We start from the raw sequence: 15489 nt of genomic DNA, 5'->3' as shown, positions 1-15489 counted from the left end.
CTCCCGAGAATCAAGCCAGACCTGAGGAACACACAACTCCTCGTGTACCATGAGAATGAGTTTGTAAGGAAACAGCATCATACACAAAACTCTGTGAAAAAACACCGGAATAGAATTCAACTCTCCTAAGAGGCACTTTTTTGCCTTAACTGTGAAAACATATTCCTATTCTTTGTATAGTTTTCATTCTCACTTGTAGCACATCCTGCAAAGGAGGTAGGAGTTTCCCCACTTCAGTCATGGATCTGCACCAAAATTGTCCCTGTACATGAGATGAAGAAACCTTGCAGAAGACAAAGAATGCAATAGTATAGCTGCAAGATGAACCTAACACGTATCTTTGACACTGTGATATTTGTTTTTTTTTGGGGCAGTTCTTCTTTTGTATAATATAGAAAAATGCTTTGGAGAAATACTAGAAACATCTGCTCAGCACAAGTGACACTATCAAACAACTCAGATGCTAAGCACAGCATGTTTGTTTAGAAAACGGCAAAGAATAACAAATTACAAAGACTTTTTACTGAGCATACATTTCATTTTATGGACATAATGGAAAAATTTTGTAATTTTTTGTGCACTTTTCAGAATTTCAGCTCTAACATTTTCACAGAACTATAGATGAAACAGACCATACTGCTTTCATTCATCAAGCTGATTAGCATTAAGTGGTTGAAGACAGGTTAAATATTTTGCAATATTAATACATTAAAGTACCCTCATACAAGGGTAGCATCAATAATTAATTTAATTATTTTTAAATTCAATTAAATTTAATTTTTTTGGATATACAGTATAAGATACTGTAAGTATCCTCACCCTCTGCCAGCTGAGCCAGACAAAGTCAAACCTTCAGCAACTGGAATATTAAATGCAGTTCTTCGTAAAGGATATTCCAGAATTTATATAGCCCATGCAAGGGTGCCTTAAAATGTGAGTGTGTGAGTTTCCTGTATAACTGGGAATAGCTTTTACTTTGAATTTTAATGATGATTTTACTTAGAAATTTTTATACCCTTTTCTTCATTTCAGTCATAAGCCCATGAGAGCCAGATACCATATTTTCATTTATTTGTTAAAATGGAATCTGTTATAGTTGTGAAGACATTCCCTGCTTGCGGATTTGCTATGTTTGCTGACAAGGTTCTTTTGCTCATTCTTAAAATGCAGCAAGTTTGTGCAGTTGTCCATATAAAAGGGACAAACGGGATAAAACACTTCACTGCATAAAGGGAATCAGTCTGTGTGATGCTGGCTGTCATTGCCATCACAGTGGCATGAAAGCACAGCTCTAAGGCATATCACAATTGCCACAAGGACGTATTTTGATGACAGATAAAGAATGAAAGCAAAGCATTATCTCATTTCTTGTATTTATGGTGTGCTGTTTATCTGCAGTACATGATCTTAATTTGGCAATTAGGCTTCAGAATACAAGTAATGTGATTTTATAGTAAATTAGTACCAAGCAGTGAGCCTAGTCCTGACATGCAGCTGGATTACAAGGGTTAATGGGCAACTTTTGACTGCACCAGAACCTGCCACACACAGACACGTGTGAGCTTCCAACCACTGCCTACTGACTCACACTCTAGCTATAAGAACTAGGATTTGACATAAAGGAAGAACATATTAACCTTTTTCAGAAGTTGAAGGAGGGAGTTAACAGAACCTATGAGGGTGTAGGTGAGGAAAAAAAGTTTTAATGATGTGAGGAGATAATCCTACCCCAAGCACTTACAAAACATGAACAGTTTGTTTTCATTCTGATCTAGTGGTATAAGCATTCATGTGGTAACTATCACTGTAATATCTGAGCACACTTCACAAATACAGTAGCAAACATTACCAGCTCTCTCAAACAGGAAACTACGCTCTTTGACTCACTCCAGCACCAAATTTGTTTGTCTTAATAACTGCAGAAATCTATCCAAGTAGGTTATGGAGAGCAGAGACATCCTGACCCAGATGTTACCAGAAGACTTGGAGGAATAAGTTCTACATCTTGTTCTCATTGCAAGCAAGTTTTGGCCAGAAGATTTTTCTTCGATATCTGACTGCATTGTTCAAAGCAAAAAGCTTGGCATGCACCTGCCCTTACAATGCTTCAAGAAGCAAAACAAACGAATCAGAGGTTATTCATAACTCTACAGCACTGAACATACCAGATCCTCTGCTGTTACTGGTTCTCCTTTCTTGTCATTGGCCACCACCATTTTCCCCAGCCTCTCCTTCATATCTTCCAGGCTGTTGGTGAGTGCCAGGATTGCCATAATTTCACTCGCAACAGCAATATCAAACTGAGCCTGTAAAATAAAAATGAGAAATTAGCCAAATCAAAGTCAGGTCAAATATTCACAGGGAATTACCAGGAACAGACCCAGGAAAGATGCTGGAATTCAAACAAGTTCTAAATTGTAACCTACAGCTTTTGAGATTACTCAGACTACAGTAACTTCAAACACTTTGTTTATAGTTCCTCACTAATGTTCTCTGTTACACTTCATTTACTTGGGGACTATTCTTGCAGAGTGCGTAGCCCCTTGGCTCACATTATCCTTAGCAGAAGCTCCCTGAAGGACCAAAAATTTTTCCTGTGGCAGAAAAAAACAACACACACAAGACACCAGATGTGATTTCAACTTTACTGGCATGAGCACAACATTGTTGGGGCTTTGTTTTTATCTTAAATTCTGGTTTCAAAAACATTTTTGTTACATTTGGTCATTCTTTTCAATGTAAATTCAAGTTTTAGAGTCAGTGCTGCCAGGTTTTATGCTTGATTTATGACGATGTAAAACATATGCCCCCCCACCTTTAGTAAATGACCAAATATCTGTTAGGAAAAAGAAACAAGAAATATGTGCTATATCAATCCTATTGCTCTTTATATTATGGAAATATTAATATTTCTTCTTAATATTATGGAAGTTCATCCATACTGTGCTGTGCCTCAGCAGAATGAAAGCTGTGGCCTTTACTTTTCTTTAAGACCTTGCAGAACATATTAGCAGTATTTGCATTAATCTACTCTTAGTACAGCCCAGGCCGCATGCTGTCAGATATAAACAGAGAAGAAAGGCACAAAGACTACTCTCTTGTGCTAGAAGGATGAAATTGGGGTGAATGAGAAGAATTTCTTCCCCGCGTTTCTGCTATAAGGTTCTGTCTTGATGGCTACAGCCCAAAGCAGTCCTATTGAGGCTGACCTCTATGTCAGCCTGCAAGCTTAGTCAAAACTCCTGAGGACATCTGAGCACTTTCCTGGATTGGGCAAAAACAGAGAGATACCACAGAAAACAAGAATTAATATTGTAGTTGAGATTTTCAGCACAAGGATTCAAATGAAATGCTGAAGTCATAAAGCGAGTTTTCTGTACCCTCTAGAAGCAGTTCTATACACAACAAAACAGGTGGGTACACAATTAATATTGTTAGTGTTGAGTTGACATGCTGCTATCTTTTCTCAAGTTAAGAAGAACACCCCTGCAAGTCATCACAGCAAATGTAAAGCAGGAAAAAAGCCTCAGAAATTTGTGTAACCCATATAGTGGAACATACTCTAACTTCATCAGGATGTTTATCAGGACACAAAAATTAAGTTTTTATTATCATTGCTGCTTGATAAACCCAAAAGGCCAGGAAAAAAATAATCACTGGTAGATGCTCAAAGAGTGACACAATATTTAATTGAAAAAAAACAGGCACAAAAGGTTGTGATAGCAGGTGCTATTTTAACTCTAATAACCTTTATACACCTATGAAGTGCTGACAGAAGCCTTAGCTGGGAAGCCAGTTCTCTGTTGATGAAAGGATCCACCCACATGGATTCAATTGCAGGATCAAGGCCATCAGTCATGTAATACTCTTTAGAAACCACAGCATCCCCATTCATTAAAATGCATACTTTTGTGCCTGCTGTGCTCTGCCATTTTACACAGGTGTCATTGATTTTTTAAGAGTGCTAGAACATCACTCCAAATATTTATAAAATGCATCTGTTAGTTATGAAGTCCTGTTTTATCTGGATCTCTGGCTAGGCTCTGAAATGAGTTTTCCTAACTGTTCTCTATTTCTAGGTGGTAAGTCCATATAAAATATGAATGGGTATGGCAGCATTTGACAGCCATAGTCATCAACTAGTATTCTGTACTAAAACAACCCACATTTAACTCAGCAGCATAATTATAGTGGTAACATGTTGCACACTAAGGCTGACAGAACTTGGCTTAAAGCTAATAATCACAATGAGTCACGGAAACAAATCTAAATATACAAAAACATCTTTAACAAGTGCTAGAGAAACTTGTACCAAACACTGTAATTTAGTCCCAACCCATTATCAGAGATAAGTATTAGCTAACACTGAGTTTTCTTCAAGTAACAGACAGAAAACTCTCTACCTATGTGTTCAAAAGCAATGAGTGATTCTCTCCAATGTTTCTCCAATCAGACTGTTTTATATGCTGAACTGTACAATAACATTGGCACTATTTTTTGGTCTCTTTATTTAGACACCAACCTTAAAGGATCTGAAATTATAAAGAAGACAAGAAAAGTTCCAAAAAGAAGCAAAACCTGATATATAAACCACAATAACCATTTACTTCACTTCAAAATAGTCAGAACCTCATGAATTTCATGATGCAGAGTGTTAGATGACAATAACCCTCATCAAATTGGGAAGAACTCTACATCATTGCAATGAATCTGCTTCACCTGGCATTTGTATTCTACCCGGCATTTTTTCAGGACTGGATTTACCCACATGACACCACAAACACTTTTCCAGATAACGTCAGCAAAATCTGGCTTTCAACATATTTTCAACAGAAGTTCCTTAAAAAACTTCCAGAAGCTCTCACACAGTAATGGAGGCTAGCTTTTTACACTGCTGAAAAGTACACAAGATCGTTTTCAGAACAGCACCTTCAAGACAACACATTAAAAGCATTAAGCACATGTTCAATTTCTTACAATTTAGATCCCAAAGCTGAGATGCACGATAGGAAAAGAAAACTTGACTGGAGAAATAACAGTCATTTTCAGTCCTCACCAATGGAACCAGTGACACATGATACACCCTTCCCCTGCAGTTTTTTAACATTAAATTTAATTTAAAATTAAATTTAATTTAAAATTAAATTTACATGTAATTTAAATTACATAAATACTTCACATAGTTTGGGGAACTTAAGAAAAAGGAATAAAAGTTGAACAAACTTATCTTATGAGGGCAAAGATAAATGCAAGTTTTTTCTTCACCTTTTTTATATTCATCGGAAGACAAGGTTGGATCCTTAACATACATTTTTTTTTTCAAGTTTTTCCAGCACTTTGTGCAACATGCATTGATTTCTGTTTCTGAAACTTCAGTTACTCATTAACGCAATCAGTCTCACTGCAAGAATGCTATACAATATCAACAGATGTTAGCATTACAATTCAAAGAAACATGCTGAAATAATTACAGGATAGCAAGTATCTCAGCCTCTACAGCAAAGCCTGTCCAGAATGAGATATATTAAATCACTTCACATACCTGACGGACAAATCCTTTTTCTGTATTCGCCTGGCCAACCGTTATTTTGCGTAGGAATCTATCATTGGTGTCCACCACTGAAATAAGGGAATAGCAAAAGCAGAACATTAGCAAGGACTCAGGGGTCTGCATGTTTTCCAAGCATACCTGTTACGTGTGTAAGATTCAGCTACTTGAACAGAACCATGTAGCCAGACAACCACACTTCTGCACGTCAGCAGTGGTGCTGATTTGGTTTCTGCCTTCTGTGTGATACCACTAGATGACAGGATGAAATAACTTGAATATAATTTCTCTGAGCAATATTTTCAGCTAACAGATTTTAGACATTCACTTGTACAACTTAATGTTTTACCTACGTCTGAGAAATCGGTCTTAGTAGTTAGAACGCACCTCAGACCTACCTCAAATCATTTGCTTCTTCACTGACTTGTTAAGAGTTGATTTTTAAGACTCATGATGTAGCTTAAACTTGGTCTGTTTCTCTTTTAAAGGATGATTATGTTGTCAGATCGGTTCTTCCAGACAAGTCACTTTCTTACACATCACAGTAACTAACTCCACATTGAATTGCACAGCATTCAAAGAAAGTTTTTTTTCAATTGCCAAGACCAATCATCTGCTATTTAACACTACTTCACTTTTAGACAACTGTCTTTCTAACCTGCAAACACTTTAGGTATTGCAAGGGCGTGTCCAAACCATCCCGTGGAATTGCTAACTTTGCTAACAATCACAGCAACCCAAGTTCTCCAATGCTGCACTGACAACATGCAACTTCAGACGTGCCTTTATAGGAACCAAAAGGAAGGATGGCGAAGAAGTGCTCTCATCTGCTGGGAACTCATCAGGATATTTCTTAGGAAGAAACATTAGGAGGTTGTGTCTGTTAGAAAAGACAACTCCAAGTCCTCTCACTCCCAGGAGCAGCAATCCCTACAAATGCAGAAACAGGCCCTCTCTTTCTTACGGGTTTTTAGCTTTACAGATGTTTCAGTCTGCACCAGCCCTAAAGGAAAGGGTGGAATGTACTCTTGAGCAGTACAACCTGTAGCTTGGCAATTAAGTCATTCTTCTGATGAAGATTTGAGCACTGTTCATTCTGAGGCAGAGAATCAAGAACCTCCAGACAGATTGTCTGTAGTGAAGGTCAGTAACATCATCTCCTCCTACTTTTCCTGCTGTTTTGGGAGATTAACAAATTTGACTGTACAGTAAAGGACAGCATAATTACACAAGAGGGACTTTAAGTCTCATTCCTCTACAAATCCCAGTTCAGGATTGTGAGTGGGCTGGGAGAAAAGCAAGAACTCTGTGAAGACTGCAGTAGCTGCATGTAGAAGTCATATCATATGAAAGAATTGTTTTTGACACAGAAATAGTTTTTCCTTCTCCAAATTTTTTCTCCTCCTTACCTAAAGTAAACTTTTCAGGGAACTTTAGTTTCAACTAAATGTTAAGTTTGATATATCTACTGTCTTATCCTCTAAACAGGAAATGAATACCAAGGGAAGAGTAAGCAGGGGGAAGGCTTTCCCTCTTTTAGTATGCTGTACCTCTTCAAGCTAGCGTAAGATGAACTTTAAGCTTGTGACACTTCCAAGGAAAGAGGTCCTGAATAAAATTCATCCTCAGACAATTTGATAGCTCTCTCTTCTATCCTACAAAGTCCCCGCTAAGTAACAAGCTTTGCAGATACATGGATTGCAGAAATAGTCCCAAATAGAACACTTTTGAAATTATCTAAGCCTTTCCTAAAACAGCTTTTCCTGAAATGTTTAAAATCTGTACATCATACAGAGTCATGTAGAATGAAATTTGCACTAACATTATATAAAATGAATAATTCGAGGTTAACAGCTGTTGAGTAATGTTGCCTCCTCCCAAACCAGTGCTGATAAAAAAGATGAGTCACATTACACTAAATATTTTTATTATTTCTTCATCCCCATACAGGTCCTTTCCACACAGACACACTGTGTGATTAATAAAACATGTCTTATGCTGCATTCCCCAGTATTATCTTGAGAAAATATCCCAACTCTGAGACAACATGCCTGCAAAGGGCACAGTAAAGCATGGCTAAGTCTCTCAATACATTCAATGAGCTGCACCATTATATATTTCTCTGAGCATCATCAATACATTTTATTTAACAGTAATTTTAATCTAATAATGTCAGTGCTTAAGAACTCAGGAAAAAATAAAATCTAGTATCATTTAGCATAAAACTTGACACAGTCTATTTGTTTAAAAAAGAAAAATACAGTTATTGAAGTCAACACTGAAACTTAATCCAGCAGTAGAACTGGAAAACGCAGAGGGGAGTTGCCTAAGAGCAAGAAAGTGGACACTGGTTTGCTTGGCACACATAGTTGAAACTGTATCACATCTTTCACCTCTTCTTCCTAACAAAGCAAACAACTCATGACATCTTAAAAGTAGGATATATAAATGCACATACAATATTATATACAGTCCCTTAGGTCTAGTGTCTGAGCAACCCAGACTGCTGAACTGGGGAGGAACAGGGACCAAAGCCAAATATAATAAATATTAAAAACAAACAAACAAACCAAAAACCATAACAGACACAGTTAAGAAAAGAAAGATAAAAACTTGTAAAAATGCACAGAAAAGGCAGTTTAGTATGTTTTAAGATATATTATCTAATGGGAGAGAGACAAGGTACTTGAACTGTCACTCAGCAATCTATTCTTCAACATATTAGCAAAGTCTCTTGAGTTACTGTAGATATTTAATGTAATATTAAATTTAGAGCTACATACTACTTCCAAACCTGTTACGTACCCAGATTTCTCTCTTGCAAATGGGTTATTCTTAAGAGTCAGAGAGCAGACACAGCTCTGATTCAGGTAAAATGAAGCAAGTTAGGAAATAATTTATGATAAACAGACAAGATGAAGTGCAGCTTTCTGATTATATACCTCTTTGCCATGTTATTGTGGATGGGTCAATATCAAGACGCACAAATTTATTGATCTCTTCTTCTGTTAATGTTCCAGGATCAGTCTTGTTTATTCCCAGCCTCTATGGGAAAAAAAAAAAGTTTTTAAAAAAGCAATAAAATGGCTATTTTGCTTCAAACGGTCTAACTGTTCTCGTTTTCCACACCCACCTTACACAAGCATTTGGGAAAGAAGCAATTCAGAACTGAAACTATTAAAAAAAGCACATACAAAGGTGCCTGTAACTAAAACAGAGGCATTGTTGATGGAAGAATGAAATAAAAAAGTAGAAATACTTATAGGAAATTAATGTGAGCGCCCTTTCTTATACAGAAGAAACTTAACGTAAACCAAAAAAAACTATTCAACCTTATCACTTGCTAAGAAAAAGATAATTAACTGCTTGCTCGTTTGTGAAAATCTTTGAAAGACCCATCCATGTGTTGTCTTGTGTGATTCATCTTCAAATGAAATGAAAAAATTCACTTGAATAGGCCATCACCCATAATGAATGAGACAATATCTTTTGGCTTTTACAGATTCATGATTTTAGCAACACCAACTTTTTTTTTTTTTTTTTTTTTTTTTTAAGGTGAACCTACATAAAGCTGGATCAGAAAATTGTGTTTAAAAACTGCAGTCTTCGAAAAAAATCTTAATTTTCTCTGGCACTAGAAAGCATTCCTCAGTGAATTAACCAAGCATCACAGATGTATTTTTTAAAACCAGAAGCTGGTATTACTTCTATCCTTTCTTCCCCTCTCCTCCCTCAGTTCTAAATGCACCTGTGTATGCACTTGGCAGCTATCAGTTGCCACCCAGTGCCTCTGAAACAACACTGGTCAGGACTCCAAAGCCAACAACAAACATGGAAATGGAAATAGAAGATTGAAGCTGTTCTTAAGGCTCATGTATAAGGGGTCTATATTCTCCTCTCCCAACACTAGTGGACTGCGTTGCTCTCTAGTTATTTATCTTTCTGAGTGGAAGCCTCATATCCAGATACATTCTTCTTACAAGAATTGTATAGAAGTTCTTCTGGAAGCATTCAGGAAGCAAGATGGGTTGCAAAAGCATATTATGCACAGAAATATACTTCTGTCCCTCCAATGAAGGAGGTTATTTAATAGACATCAACAAAACCCCAGCAAAATGTGTTACAATAAACTTTCAAAACCAGAAAATACTGCAACACCAAAGAATCTGATCTTTCAAATGTGACTTTACCATAATAGGAAAAGTATTTTAAAACTCTGACTTCAATATTTCATCAGGAGAGACACACCATTTGAAAAAAAAATTGGTTTATTTCAGGAGAAAATAGCAAAAATGCTAGTTATGAAAATAATATCAGACGCAGATCCTATTTCTTCAAGTAGGATGCTTTTAGAAAGATCCTGGTCTTGAGGGAGGTTTATACAAACTTGGCCCCATACGTCAAATAATTTTCAAAAAGTTGCATAAGATAATATTTTATGAAGAAATACTGTAACTGGGGAAAGACTACATTAACAACTTACTCTCAAACGGGCAAACTGAATAGGAGAAAATCCTCTCACACCATTAACTACTGGAACCAGTCTGTTATACAAAGCCTAGAAAAAAAAACAACACACAAAGTTAATGAAAAGATAGTTTTTAAAATAAAAAGCTCCTAATTTTCTTTTATTTAGATTAATTTCAGTAAGAATTTCCCAACCACCTAAGCTGTGGACTTCCGGATAGACATTTAAAAAACAGTTCTCAGAAGGTGGTAAATTTTTAAACAGTGCCTATGATTTAGTAGCCTAAATGCAATTACCCAAATTACTGTGTTTCTAAGTCTCCATAGAAAAGTTTTGGATTATTTTTGAAACTGGGATCCTTTAAAGCTTTAACCAAGGGCCATATTACTCAAACTGTAACTGTCATTTGCAAATCAGCCTAAATGCACATTTGTGTTGCACCCAGGGGGACAAGACAACCCTGCTCAGTTTTAACAAGTAGCTGAAAAGAGGAGGTTCTTTTCTTCTCCTTTCCTCTTTAAATACATGTACTCAAGTTAGCATTTGTACTAAGTTCACAAAAGACTTGGTAGAGAGAAGAGGATTTAATTTTTTTCCCCACACCTCTTCTTCCTCAGGTACATCATACCCAACTATATATCAGAAGCATAACTTCTAACTTCAAAAAGGACTATACAAATCATTAAAAAGAATAAAATTTGGAGAGAGAGAAAACATCTTTTATTAGCCTACTTAGTAAAGTCTGAAATGGTTGACAAGCTTCTGGGCATAAGATGCTTATCTTAAAGACTATTTTATGACAGATATTTGCCAGAAAAATATATTCTGTAAGCATCATTTCCCAGCAGAATACAGAATGGCTTCAGCAATTGTTTCCACTCACACAGTGAAAACAGAAGATAGTCAACTTAGTTTACTTTGAAATTCAATTTACTGAAAATTCAAAAAGAAAAAAAAAAGTAATGTGGATATTAGAAAGTAATTCTCACCTTATCAGATTGAGTGCCCTCATGCAAGATCCTAGCATCAATAGCAGCAGCCAGCAAATTATTCGCAGCCGTTATAGCATGAATATCTCCAGTCAAATGAAGATTGAACTAGACGGTGAAAGCAACAGAACTTCTTTTTATAAAATGCCTTTAACACAACCTTTTAATCTCAAAAAATGTAGGAAAAACAAACAAACAAACAACAACAATGCTGCCATCTCCTTGAGATTGCAGCTCAAATTAGTCACCTATCATTGTAGAGGAAATATTACAGGTTGAGAATGTACAGAACTATATGAAGGACTTGCTTTCACCTGAGTAGTAGTAAACTACTCTGAGCTTAGTCAAACAAAGCCAAAAATGTCTTTATTCTTTGCTAAATGACCCAAGAATGGAAAGCCCAGGGCTACAGTTCCACATGATTGATACCACATCAGTTTATTACCAACAGTGTAAATTTGACATGGGTCAGATGTGCAGATTACTGCCAAATCCTCCAGTGCACACAGTGCTTGCTGGTTTTATGGTTTCATGTCAGCTTTCTGCAAGCCATAATAGAACAGGTAGTACCAGATCAGGCATGAACTTTGTTGATACAAAGTTTGTCCAGCAAATCTTTGTGGAAAAATCTGAAATCAGCCATTTAAATTAGATTAGTGTTACATAAGGTGGTTTTATTTATATATATATATATATATATCTTACACAAGGAGATGAGAGGTCAGTTTTAACTGCACTGTAGTACTGACAGCTGAGATGCACCAACAACAACTGACACCAGCCCTTGCTGTGATGGTACTCTAGTGCAAACAGCATCCAAACATTGCATGACTGCTCTGTTGGGACTAGCTGTGTGTACTTTCGCCATGACACTTCACCAGTTTGGACTGGCAGTGATCTTGCAGAGCTCTAAATTGGACTTTTTTCACCAAGCTACAGACTAGTTGGATTGGCAGGAACCTCTGGAGGTCACCTTGTCCAACCCTTCTGTTCAAGCAGGGACACCTATAGCCTCTTGCCAAGCAACATGTCCAGGCAGCTTTTGAAGATCTCCAAGGAAGGAGACTCTTCAACCTCTCTGGGCAACCTGTGCCAATGCTCAGCTACCAGCACAGCACAGAAGTGCTTCCTGATGCTCAGAGGGAACCTCCTGTGCTTCAGTTTGTGCCCACTGCCTCTTGCCCTGGTTCTGGGCACCACAGAGAAGAGCCTGGCTCCCAGGGGGACAGGGATTTGGTGCCTCCACTGTTGTCTCACCTCCTCCATGGGAATCACTTGAGCATATCCACCACCAGCTGCTCCACCTGCGCAAGAAAGCACACAGTCGCATCAGATTTGCATCAGTTTTGGGAAAAACAACACCTTAAACACACAAAGTTAAACATACAGCTTTGATGATACATTTCTCAGTATTTTGAATTTTATTAGGGAATTCATGATGCACCCAAATAAACAGGATTTCCTCAAACCTTGATGGCTTTTTTTCAGCAGGCAATAAAATTAGAATTCTTGAACCGAAAAGAAAGTCTACACATAATGGCTGGCCCAGACTTTAGCTAGATAAGGGTAACCCTCTGCTCTTGTCTAGATTTGGGACACCATCATGCACATGCAACAGTTGGGTGGAAAGACGCAGCAGTAATGAGCAAGCACTACTTCTGCATGAAACCTTCACACTCTTGCCTGAGCGCTCCTTCCCCACTGCCTCCCATGGCACAAGCAAAGAATTTTGCTGTAGCCTATACAAAAGTTGAGCGGAGGGATTTAAAGCACTCACATGCACCAGTCTTGGCTGAGAAGCACCAAGCACCAGGAGCCTTCCAGCTGAAATCAAACTTGTTAACTTAAACTTCAGCAAAGCAAAGTAGAGCAGATGGGGAGTGTTTGCCCAGTTAGGCACCAATCTCAGCTGAGAAATGGCAAAAAAAAAAAAAAAAAAGATTGTATTACTTCCTGTCAGTGTTGAAGAGAAGCTTGAACTCTGGCTGCCTCTTACTTGGTCCTCAGGCCCTTTTAGGCAAAAATGCAGCAGCCCAGTATGTGAGGGACAACTCAGAAAAACAGGAAGATGAGGTTGAGACTTTGCTAAACGTATGATGCAGGCACAGCTGAACCACACATGACAGCCAACTTCCTTGGCTTAAATATTTCATATCAATATGGGTGGACTTAGGACTCCTTCTCAAGGGATAATTAAACGGTAACATTTAGAGACATCTCTGTAGCGTCTCCAAGCAGAGGTGTGGCTGGAAGGGTGTGTACTCACTCAAAACGCCTCGTGGATAATTCATTCCCAGGCCTTTCATTACGTTTGGCCTTTATCTGCATCATTAATACACGTAATTACATGAACACAGACATGAACCTTGCATGAGATGATGTATGAGAGAAACCTTTATAAGTTACTTAACAAAAATACAATATGCTCCTATTCAGGCAATCCACTGCGTTAGTGGAGTAACTAAGACACTAAAAAACTGCAGTATTCTTTATTCTGGAACAGATCATACAGTTTGCAACTCTTACGTACCTTTAACTCCAAAAGTAGGTCCTTGGGAAGGCTGTCTCAGACAAGCAAAGGAGTTAATGTTAAGGTGTGCAGTAAGAGCTTGAACAAGACCAATTGTGACTGTGCTTTTCCCTTCTCCTAAGGGTGTAGGGGTTATTCTAGCAAAACAAGAAAAAAGATTAATCAAATTCTTTGCTGATGTCAGCCTGGCTGAGGATATCAGAACTTACAGCTTTTGATTTCAATGAAGGATATTTGTACAACAAATTTCAATAAGATTACTTTATCACCACAAAAATACTGCCACAATGTTATCCCCTAGCTCAAGCTGGAATGCTAATATACATGTGTCTTCTATTTAAGCAATTTACTATGATAGCAGAAAAAGAAAAGATTATTTTGGCAAAAGTTCTGAAAAGAATAAATTGAATTTAGACATTTTCATTACAGCACAACAGTGTCACCAGTTTCATTAACAAACCATCCATCAAGATACTTTGAGCATCTATTAATGCTTTTCTGTAGCAATGCAGATGTTTTATTCCCACTACTTAAACTATGAATTAAATAGCAGCATATTTTAAATTAAACCAACACTTTTGTTTATAGAGCTTAACTATACCTCTCTATACCTGATTGTGACACAAATGTTATGGAATAAGGGGTGGAAGTTGTGTTGGGTCTGTCTGAGCTGGAGTCACCTTTTCCCTGCAGCACTGCCATGTCATCATAATACTCCTTAATGACAAAAAAAGCATTTTTTAAAATAATACAGGACACAAAAGTCACTATATTCAACTAAATATGATTTATTTAGCACTTAAGTTTCTTGATACCTTTGCTGATTAAAGGTTGATGAGGGACAATTACAATCACCGCCTGTCCTCCTGCACAACACCTCTAAAATCTCATGCTATAAAGAAACCAGGACAGTATTTTAGAAAGACATCCAATCTCAAATCAGAGACACCTCAAATCAGAGATGCTAACCTCCAGTCAAAGACTCTGTCCTTGTCTCTTTAAGGAAGGGACAATGATGGTTGACTTTTCAAAGTGGAAAACTTTACCAGCCCTTTCCCTTCTCCAACCCATGCAACAGACAAGGGAGGGAATACATTTATGGGTTGGGAAAAGAATGTTGGACATGCATGTTGGACAGCTAGAAACAAACACGCAAACCAACCAACCAACCAAAAACTCTCAGCTTATCCCTCAGTTTTCTGAGCAAGTTTGAACTGCATCTGAGAAATGCAGCTCAGGGAGTGCTGCTCCCTCAGCAAAAACACACATCTTCCTTTAACAACAGCGTGGTCTCTACAGGCACTTAATCTTAATATGTAAAAGATTCTGTGAATGAAAGACACCTTAGGTTAAATGATGTCCTCGCTGATTTCAAGGCCATCAAGTCTATGATCCATGTTAAAAATAGGGGTGGTAGCTCTTCCCCCTCCCCGCCCTTAGAGTATGAACACATCTCATTCTCCAAAACGCATTCAAACTCTTCATTTGAGACACAACGCTTCTCCCACTGACTGGCAGAAGAAAGCCCTAGTCCACTGACACCACTCTCACATAAGTCTTGAACTTTTGCTTTTAAGCAAGGTGCAGTTTTTGACATCTTTGTTGTCTCTACTACCAGCAAAGCAGGAAGTACCTTAGCGAAGCTGACATTAAAAAGTAATCTTCATTCCCAAGCAGATGCAAGAACGCACATGAATACTAGTAGAAGACAAACCCTTATCCTATTACCTCTATGAAACGTGAGCTAACACATCTCCCGTTAATTAAAAACACGTCCTTCACCAGCTAGCAATTTACGCAAGGCATTGCTATCCTTAGGTCACAATTCAAATGGCATAAAACACTAATAAAATTGTCAAGTGCAAGGAGATGTCAGTTGACTTAGTTCAGAAACTGACACAAGCCTTTCTTTGCCCCACAAAATATAAATACATGACAAACATCATCGTGTCAC

The 15489-nt window shown here is 37.6% G+C and overlaps 1 protein-coding gene across 4 annotated transcripts in view; it reads right to left on the bottom strand.

The window, feature by feature from the left end:
- Positions 1 to 15489, bottom strand: part of MTHFD1L (methylenetetrahydrofolate dehydrogenase (NADP+ dependent) 1 like) — a 149339-nt gene that overhangs the window by 98735 nt on the left and 35115 nt on the right. For 2 of the 4 annotated variants that reach the window (XM_068677083.1, XM_068677084.1), the window contains exons 12-18: positions 13536 to 13672; positions 12263 to 12309; positions 11006 to 11113; positions 10032 to 10106; positions 8491 to 8593; positions 5543 to 5619; positions 2166 to 2306 (exon numbers count right to left, since the gene is read on the bottom strand). In XM_068677083.1, the coding sequence (XP_068533184.1) occupies positions 2166 to 2306; positions 5543 to 5619; positions 8491 to 8593; positions 10032 to 10106; positions 11006 to 11113; positions 12263 to 12309; positions 13536 to 13672 (688 nt within the window). Of the gene's footprint in view, positions 1 to 2165; positions 2307 to 5542; positions 5620 to 8490; positions 8594 to 10031; positions 10107 to 11005; positions 11114 to 12262; positions 12310 to 12782; positions 12915 to 13535; positions 13673 to 15489 lie in introns of those variants that run through there. The other 2 variants (XM_068677085.1, XR_011094951.1) reach the window with 2 other exon arrangements.

Source organism: Anas acuta, chromosome 3 (genome assembly GCF_963932015.1).
Source record: "Anas acuta chromosome 3, bAnaAcu1.1, whole genome shotgun sequence".
NCBI lineage: Eukaryota > Metazoa > Chordata > Aves > Anseriformes > Anatidae > Anas > Anas acuta.
This window is presented reverse-complemented; position numbering and strand designations above follow the sequence as displayed.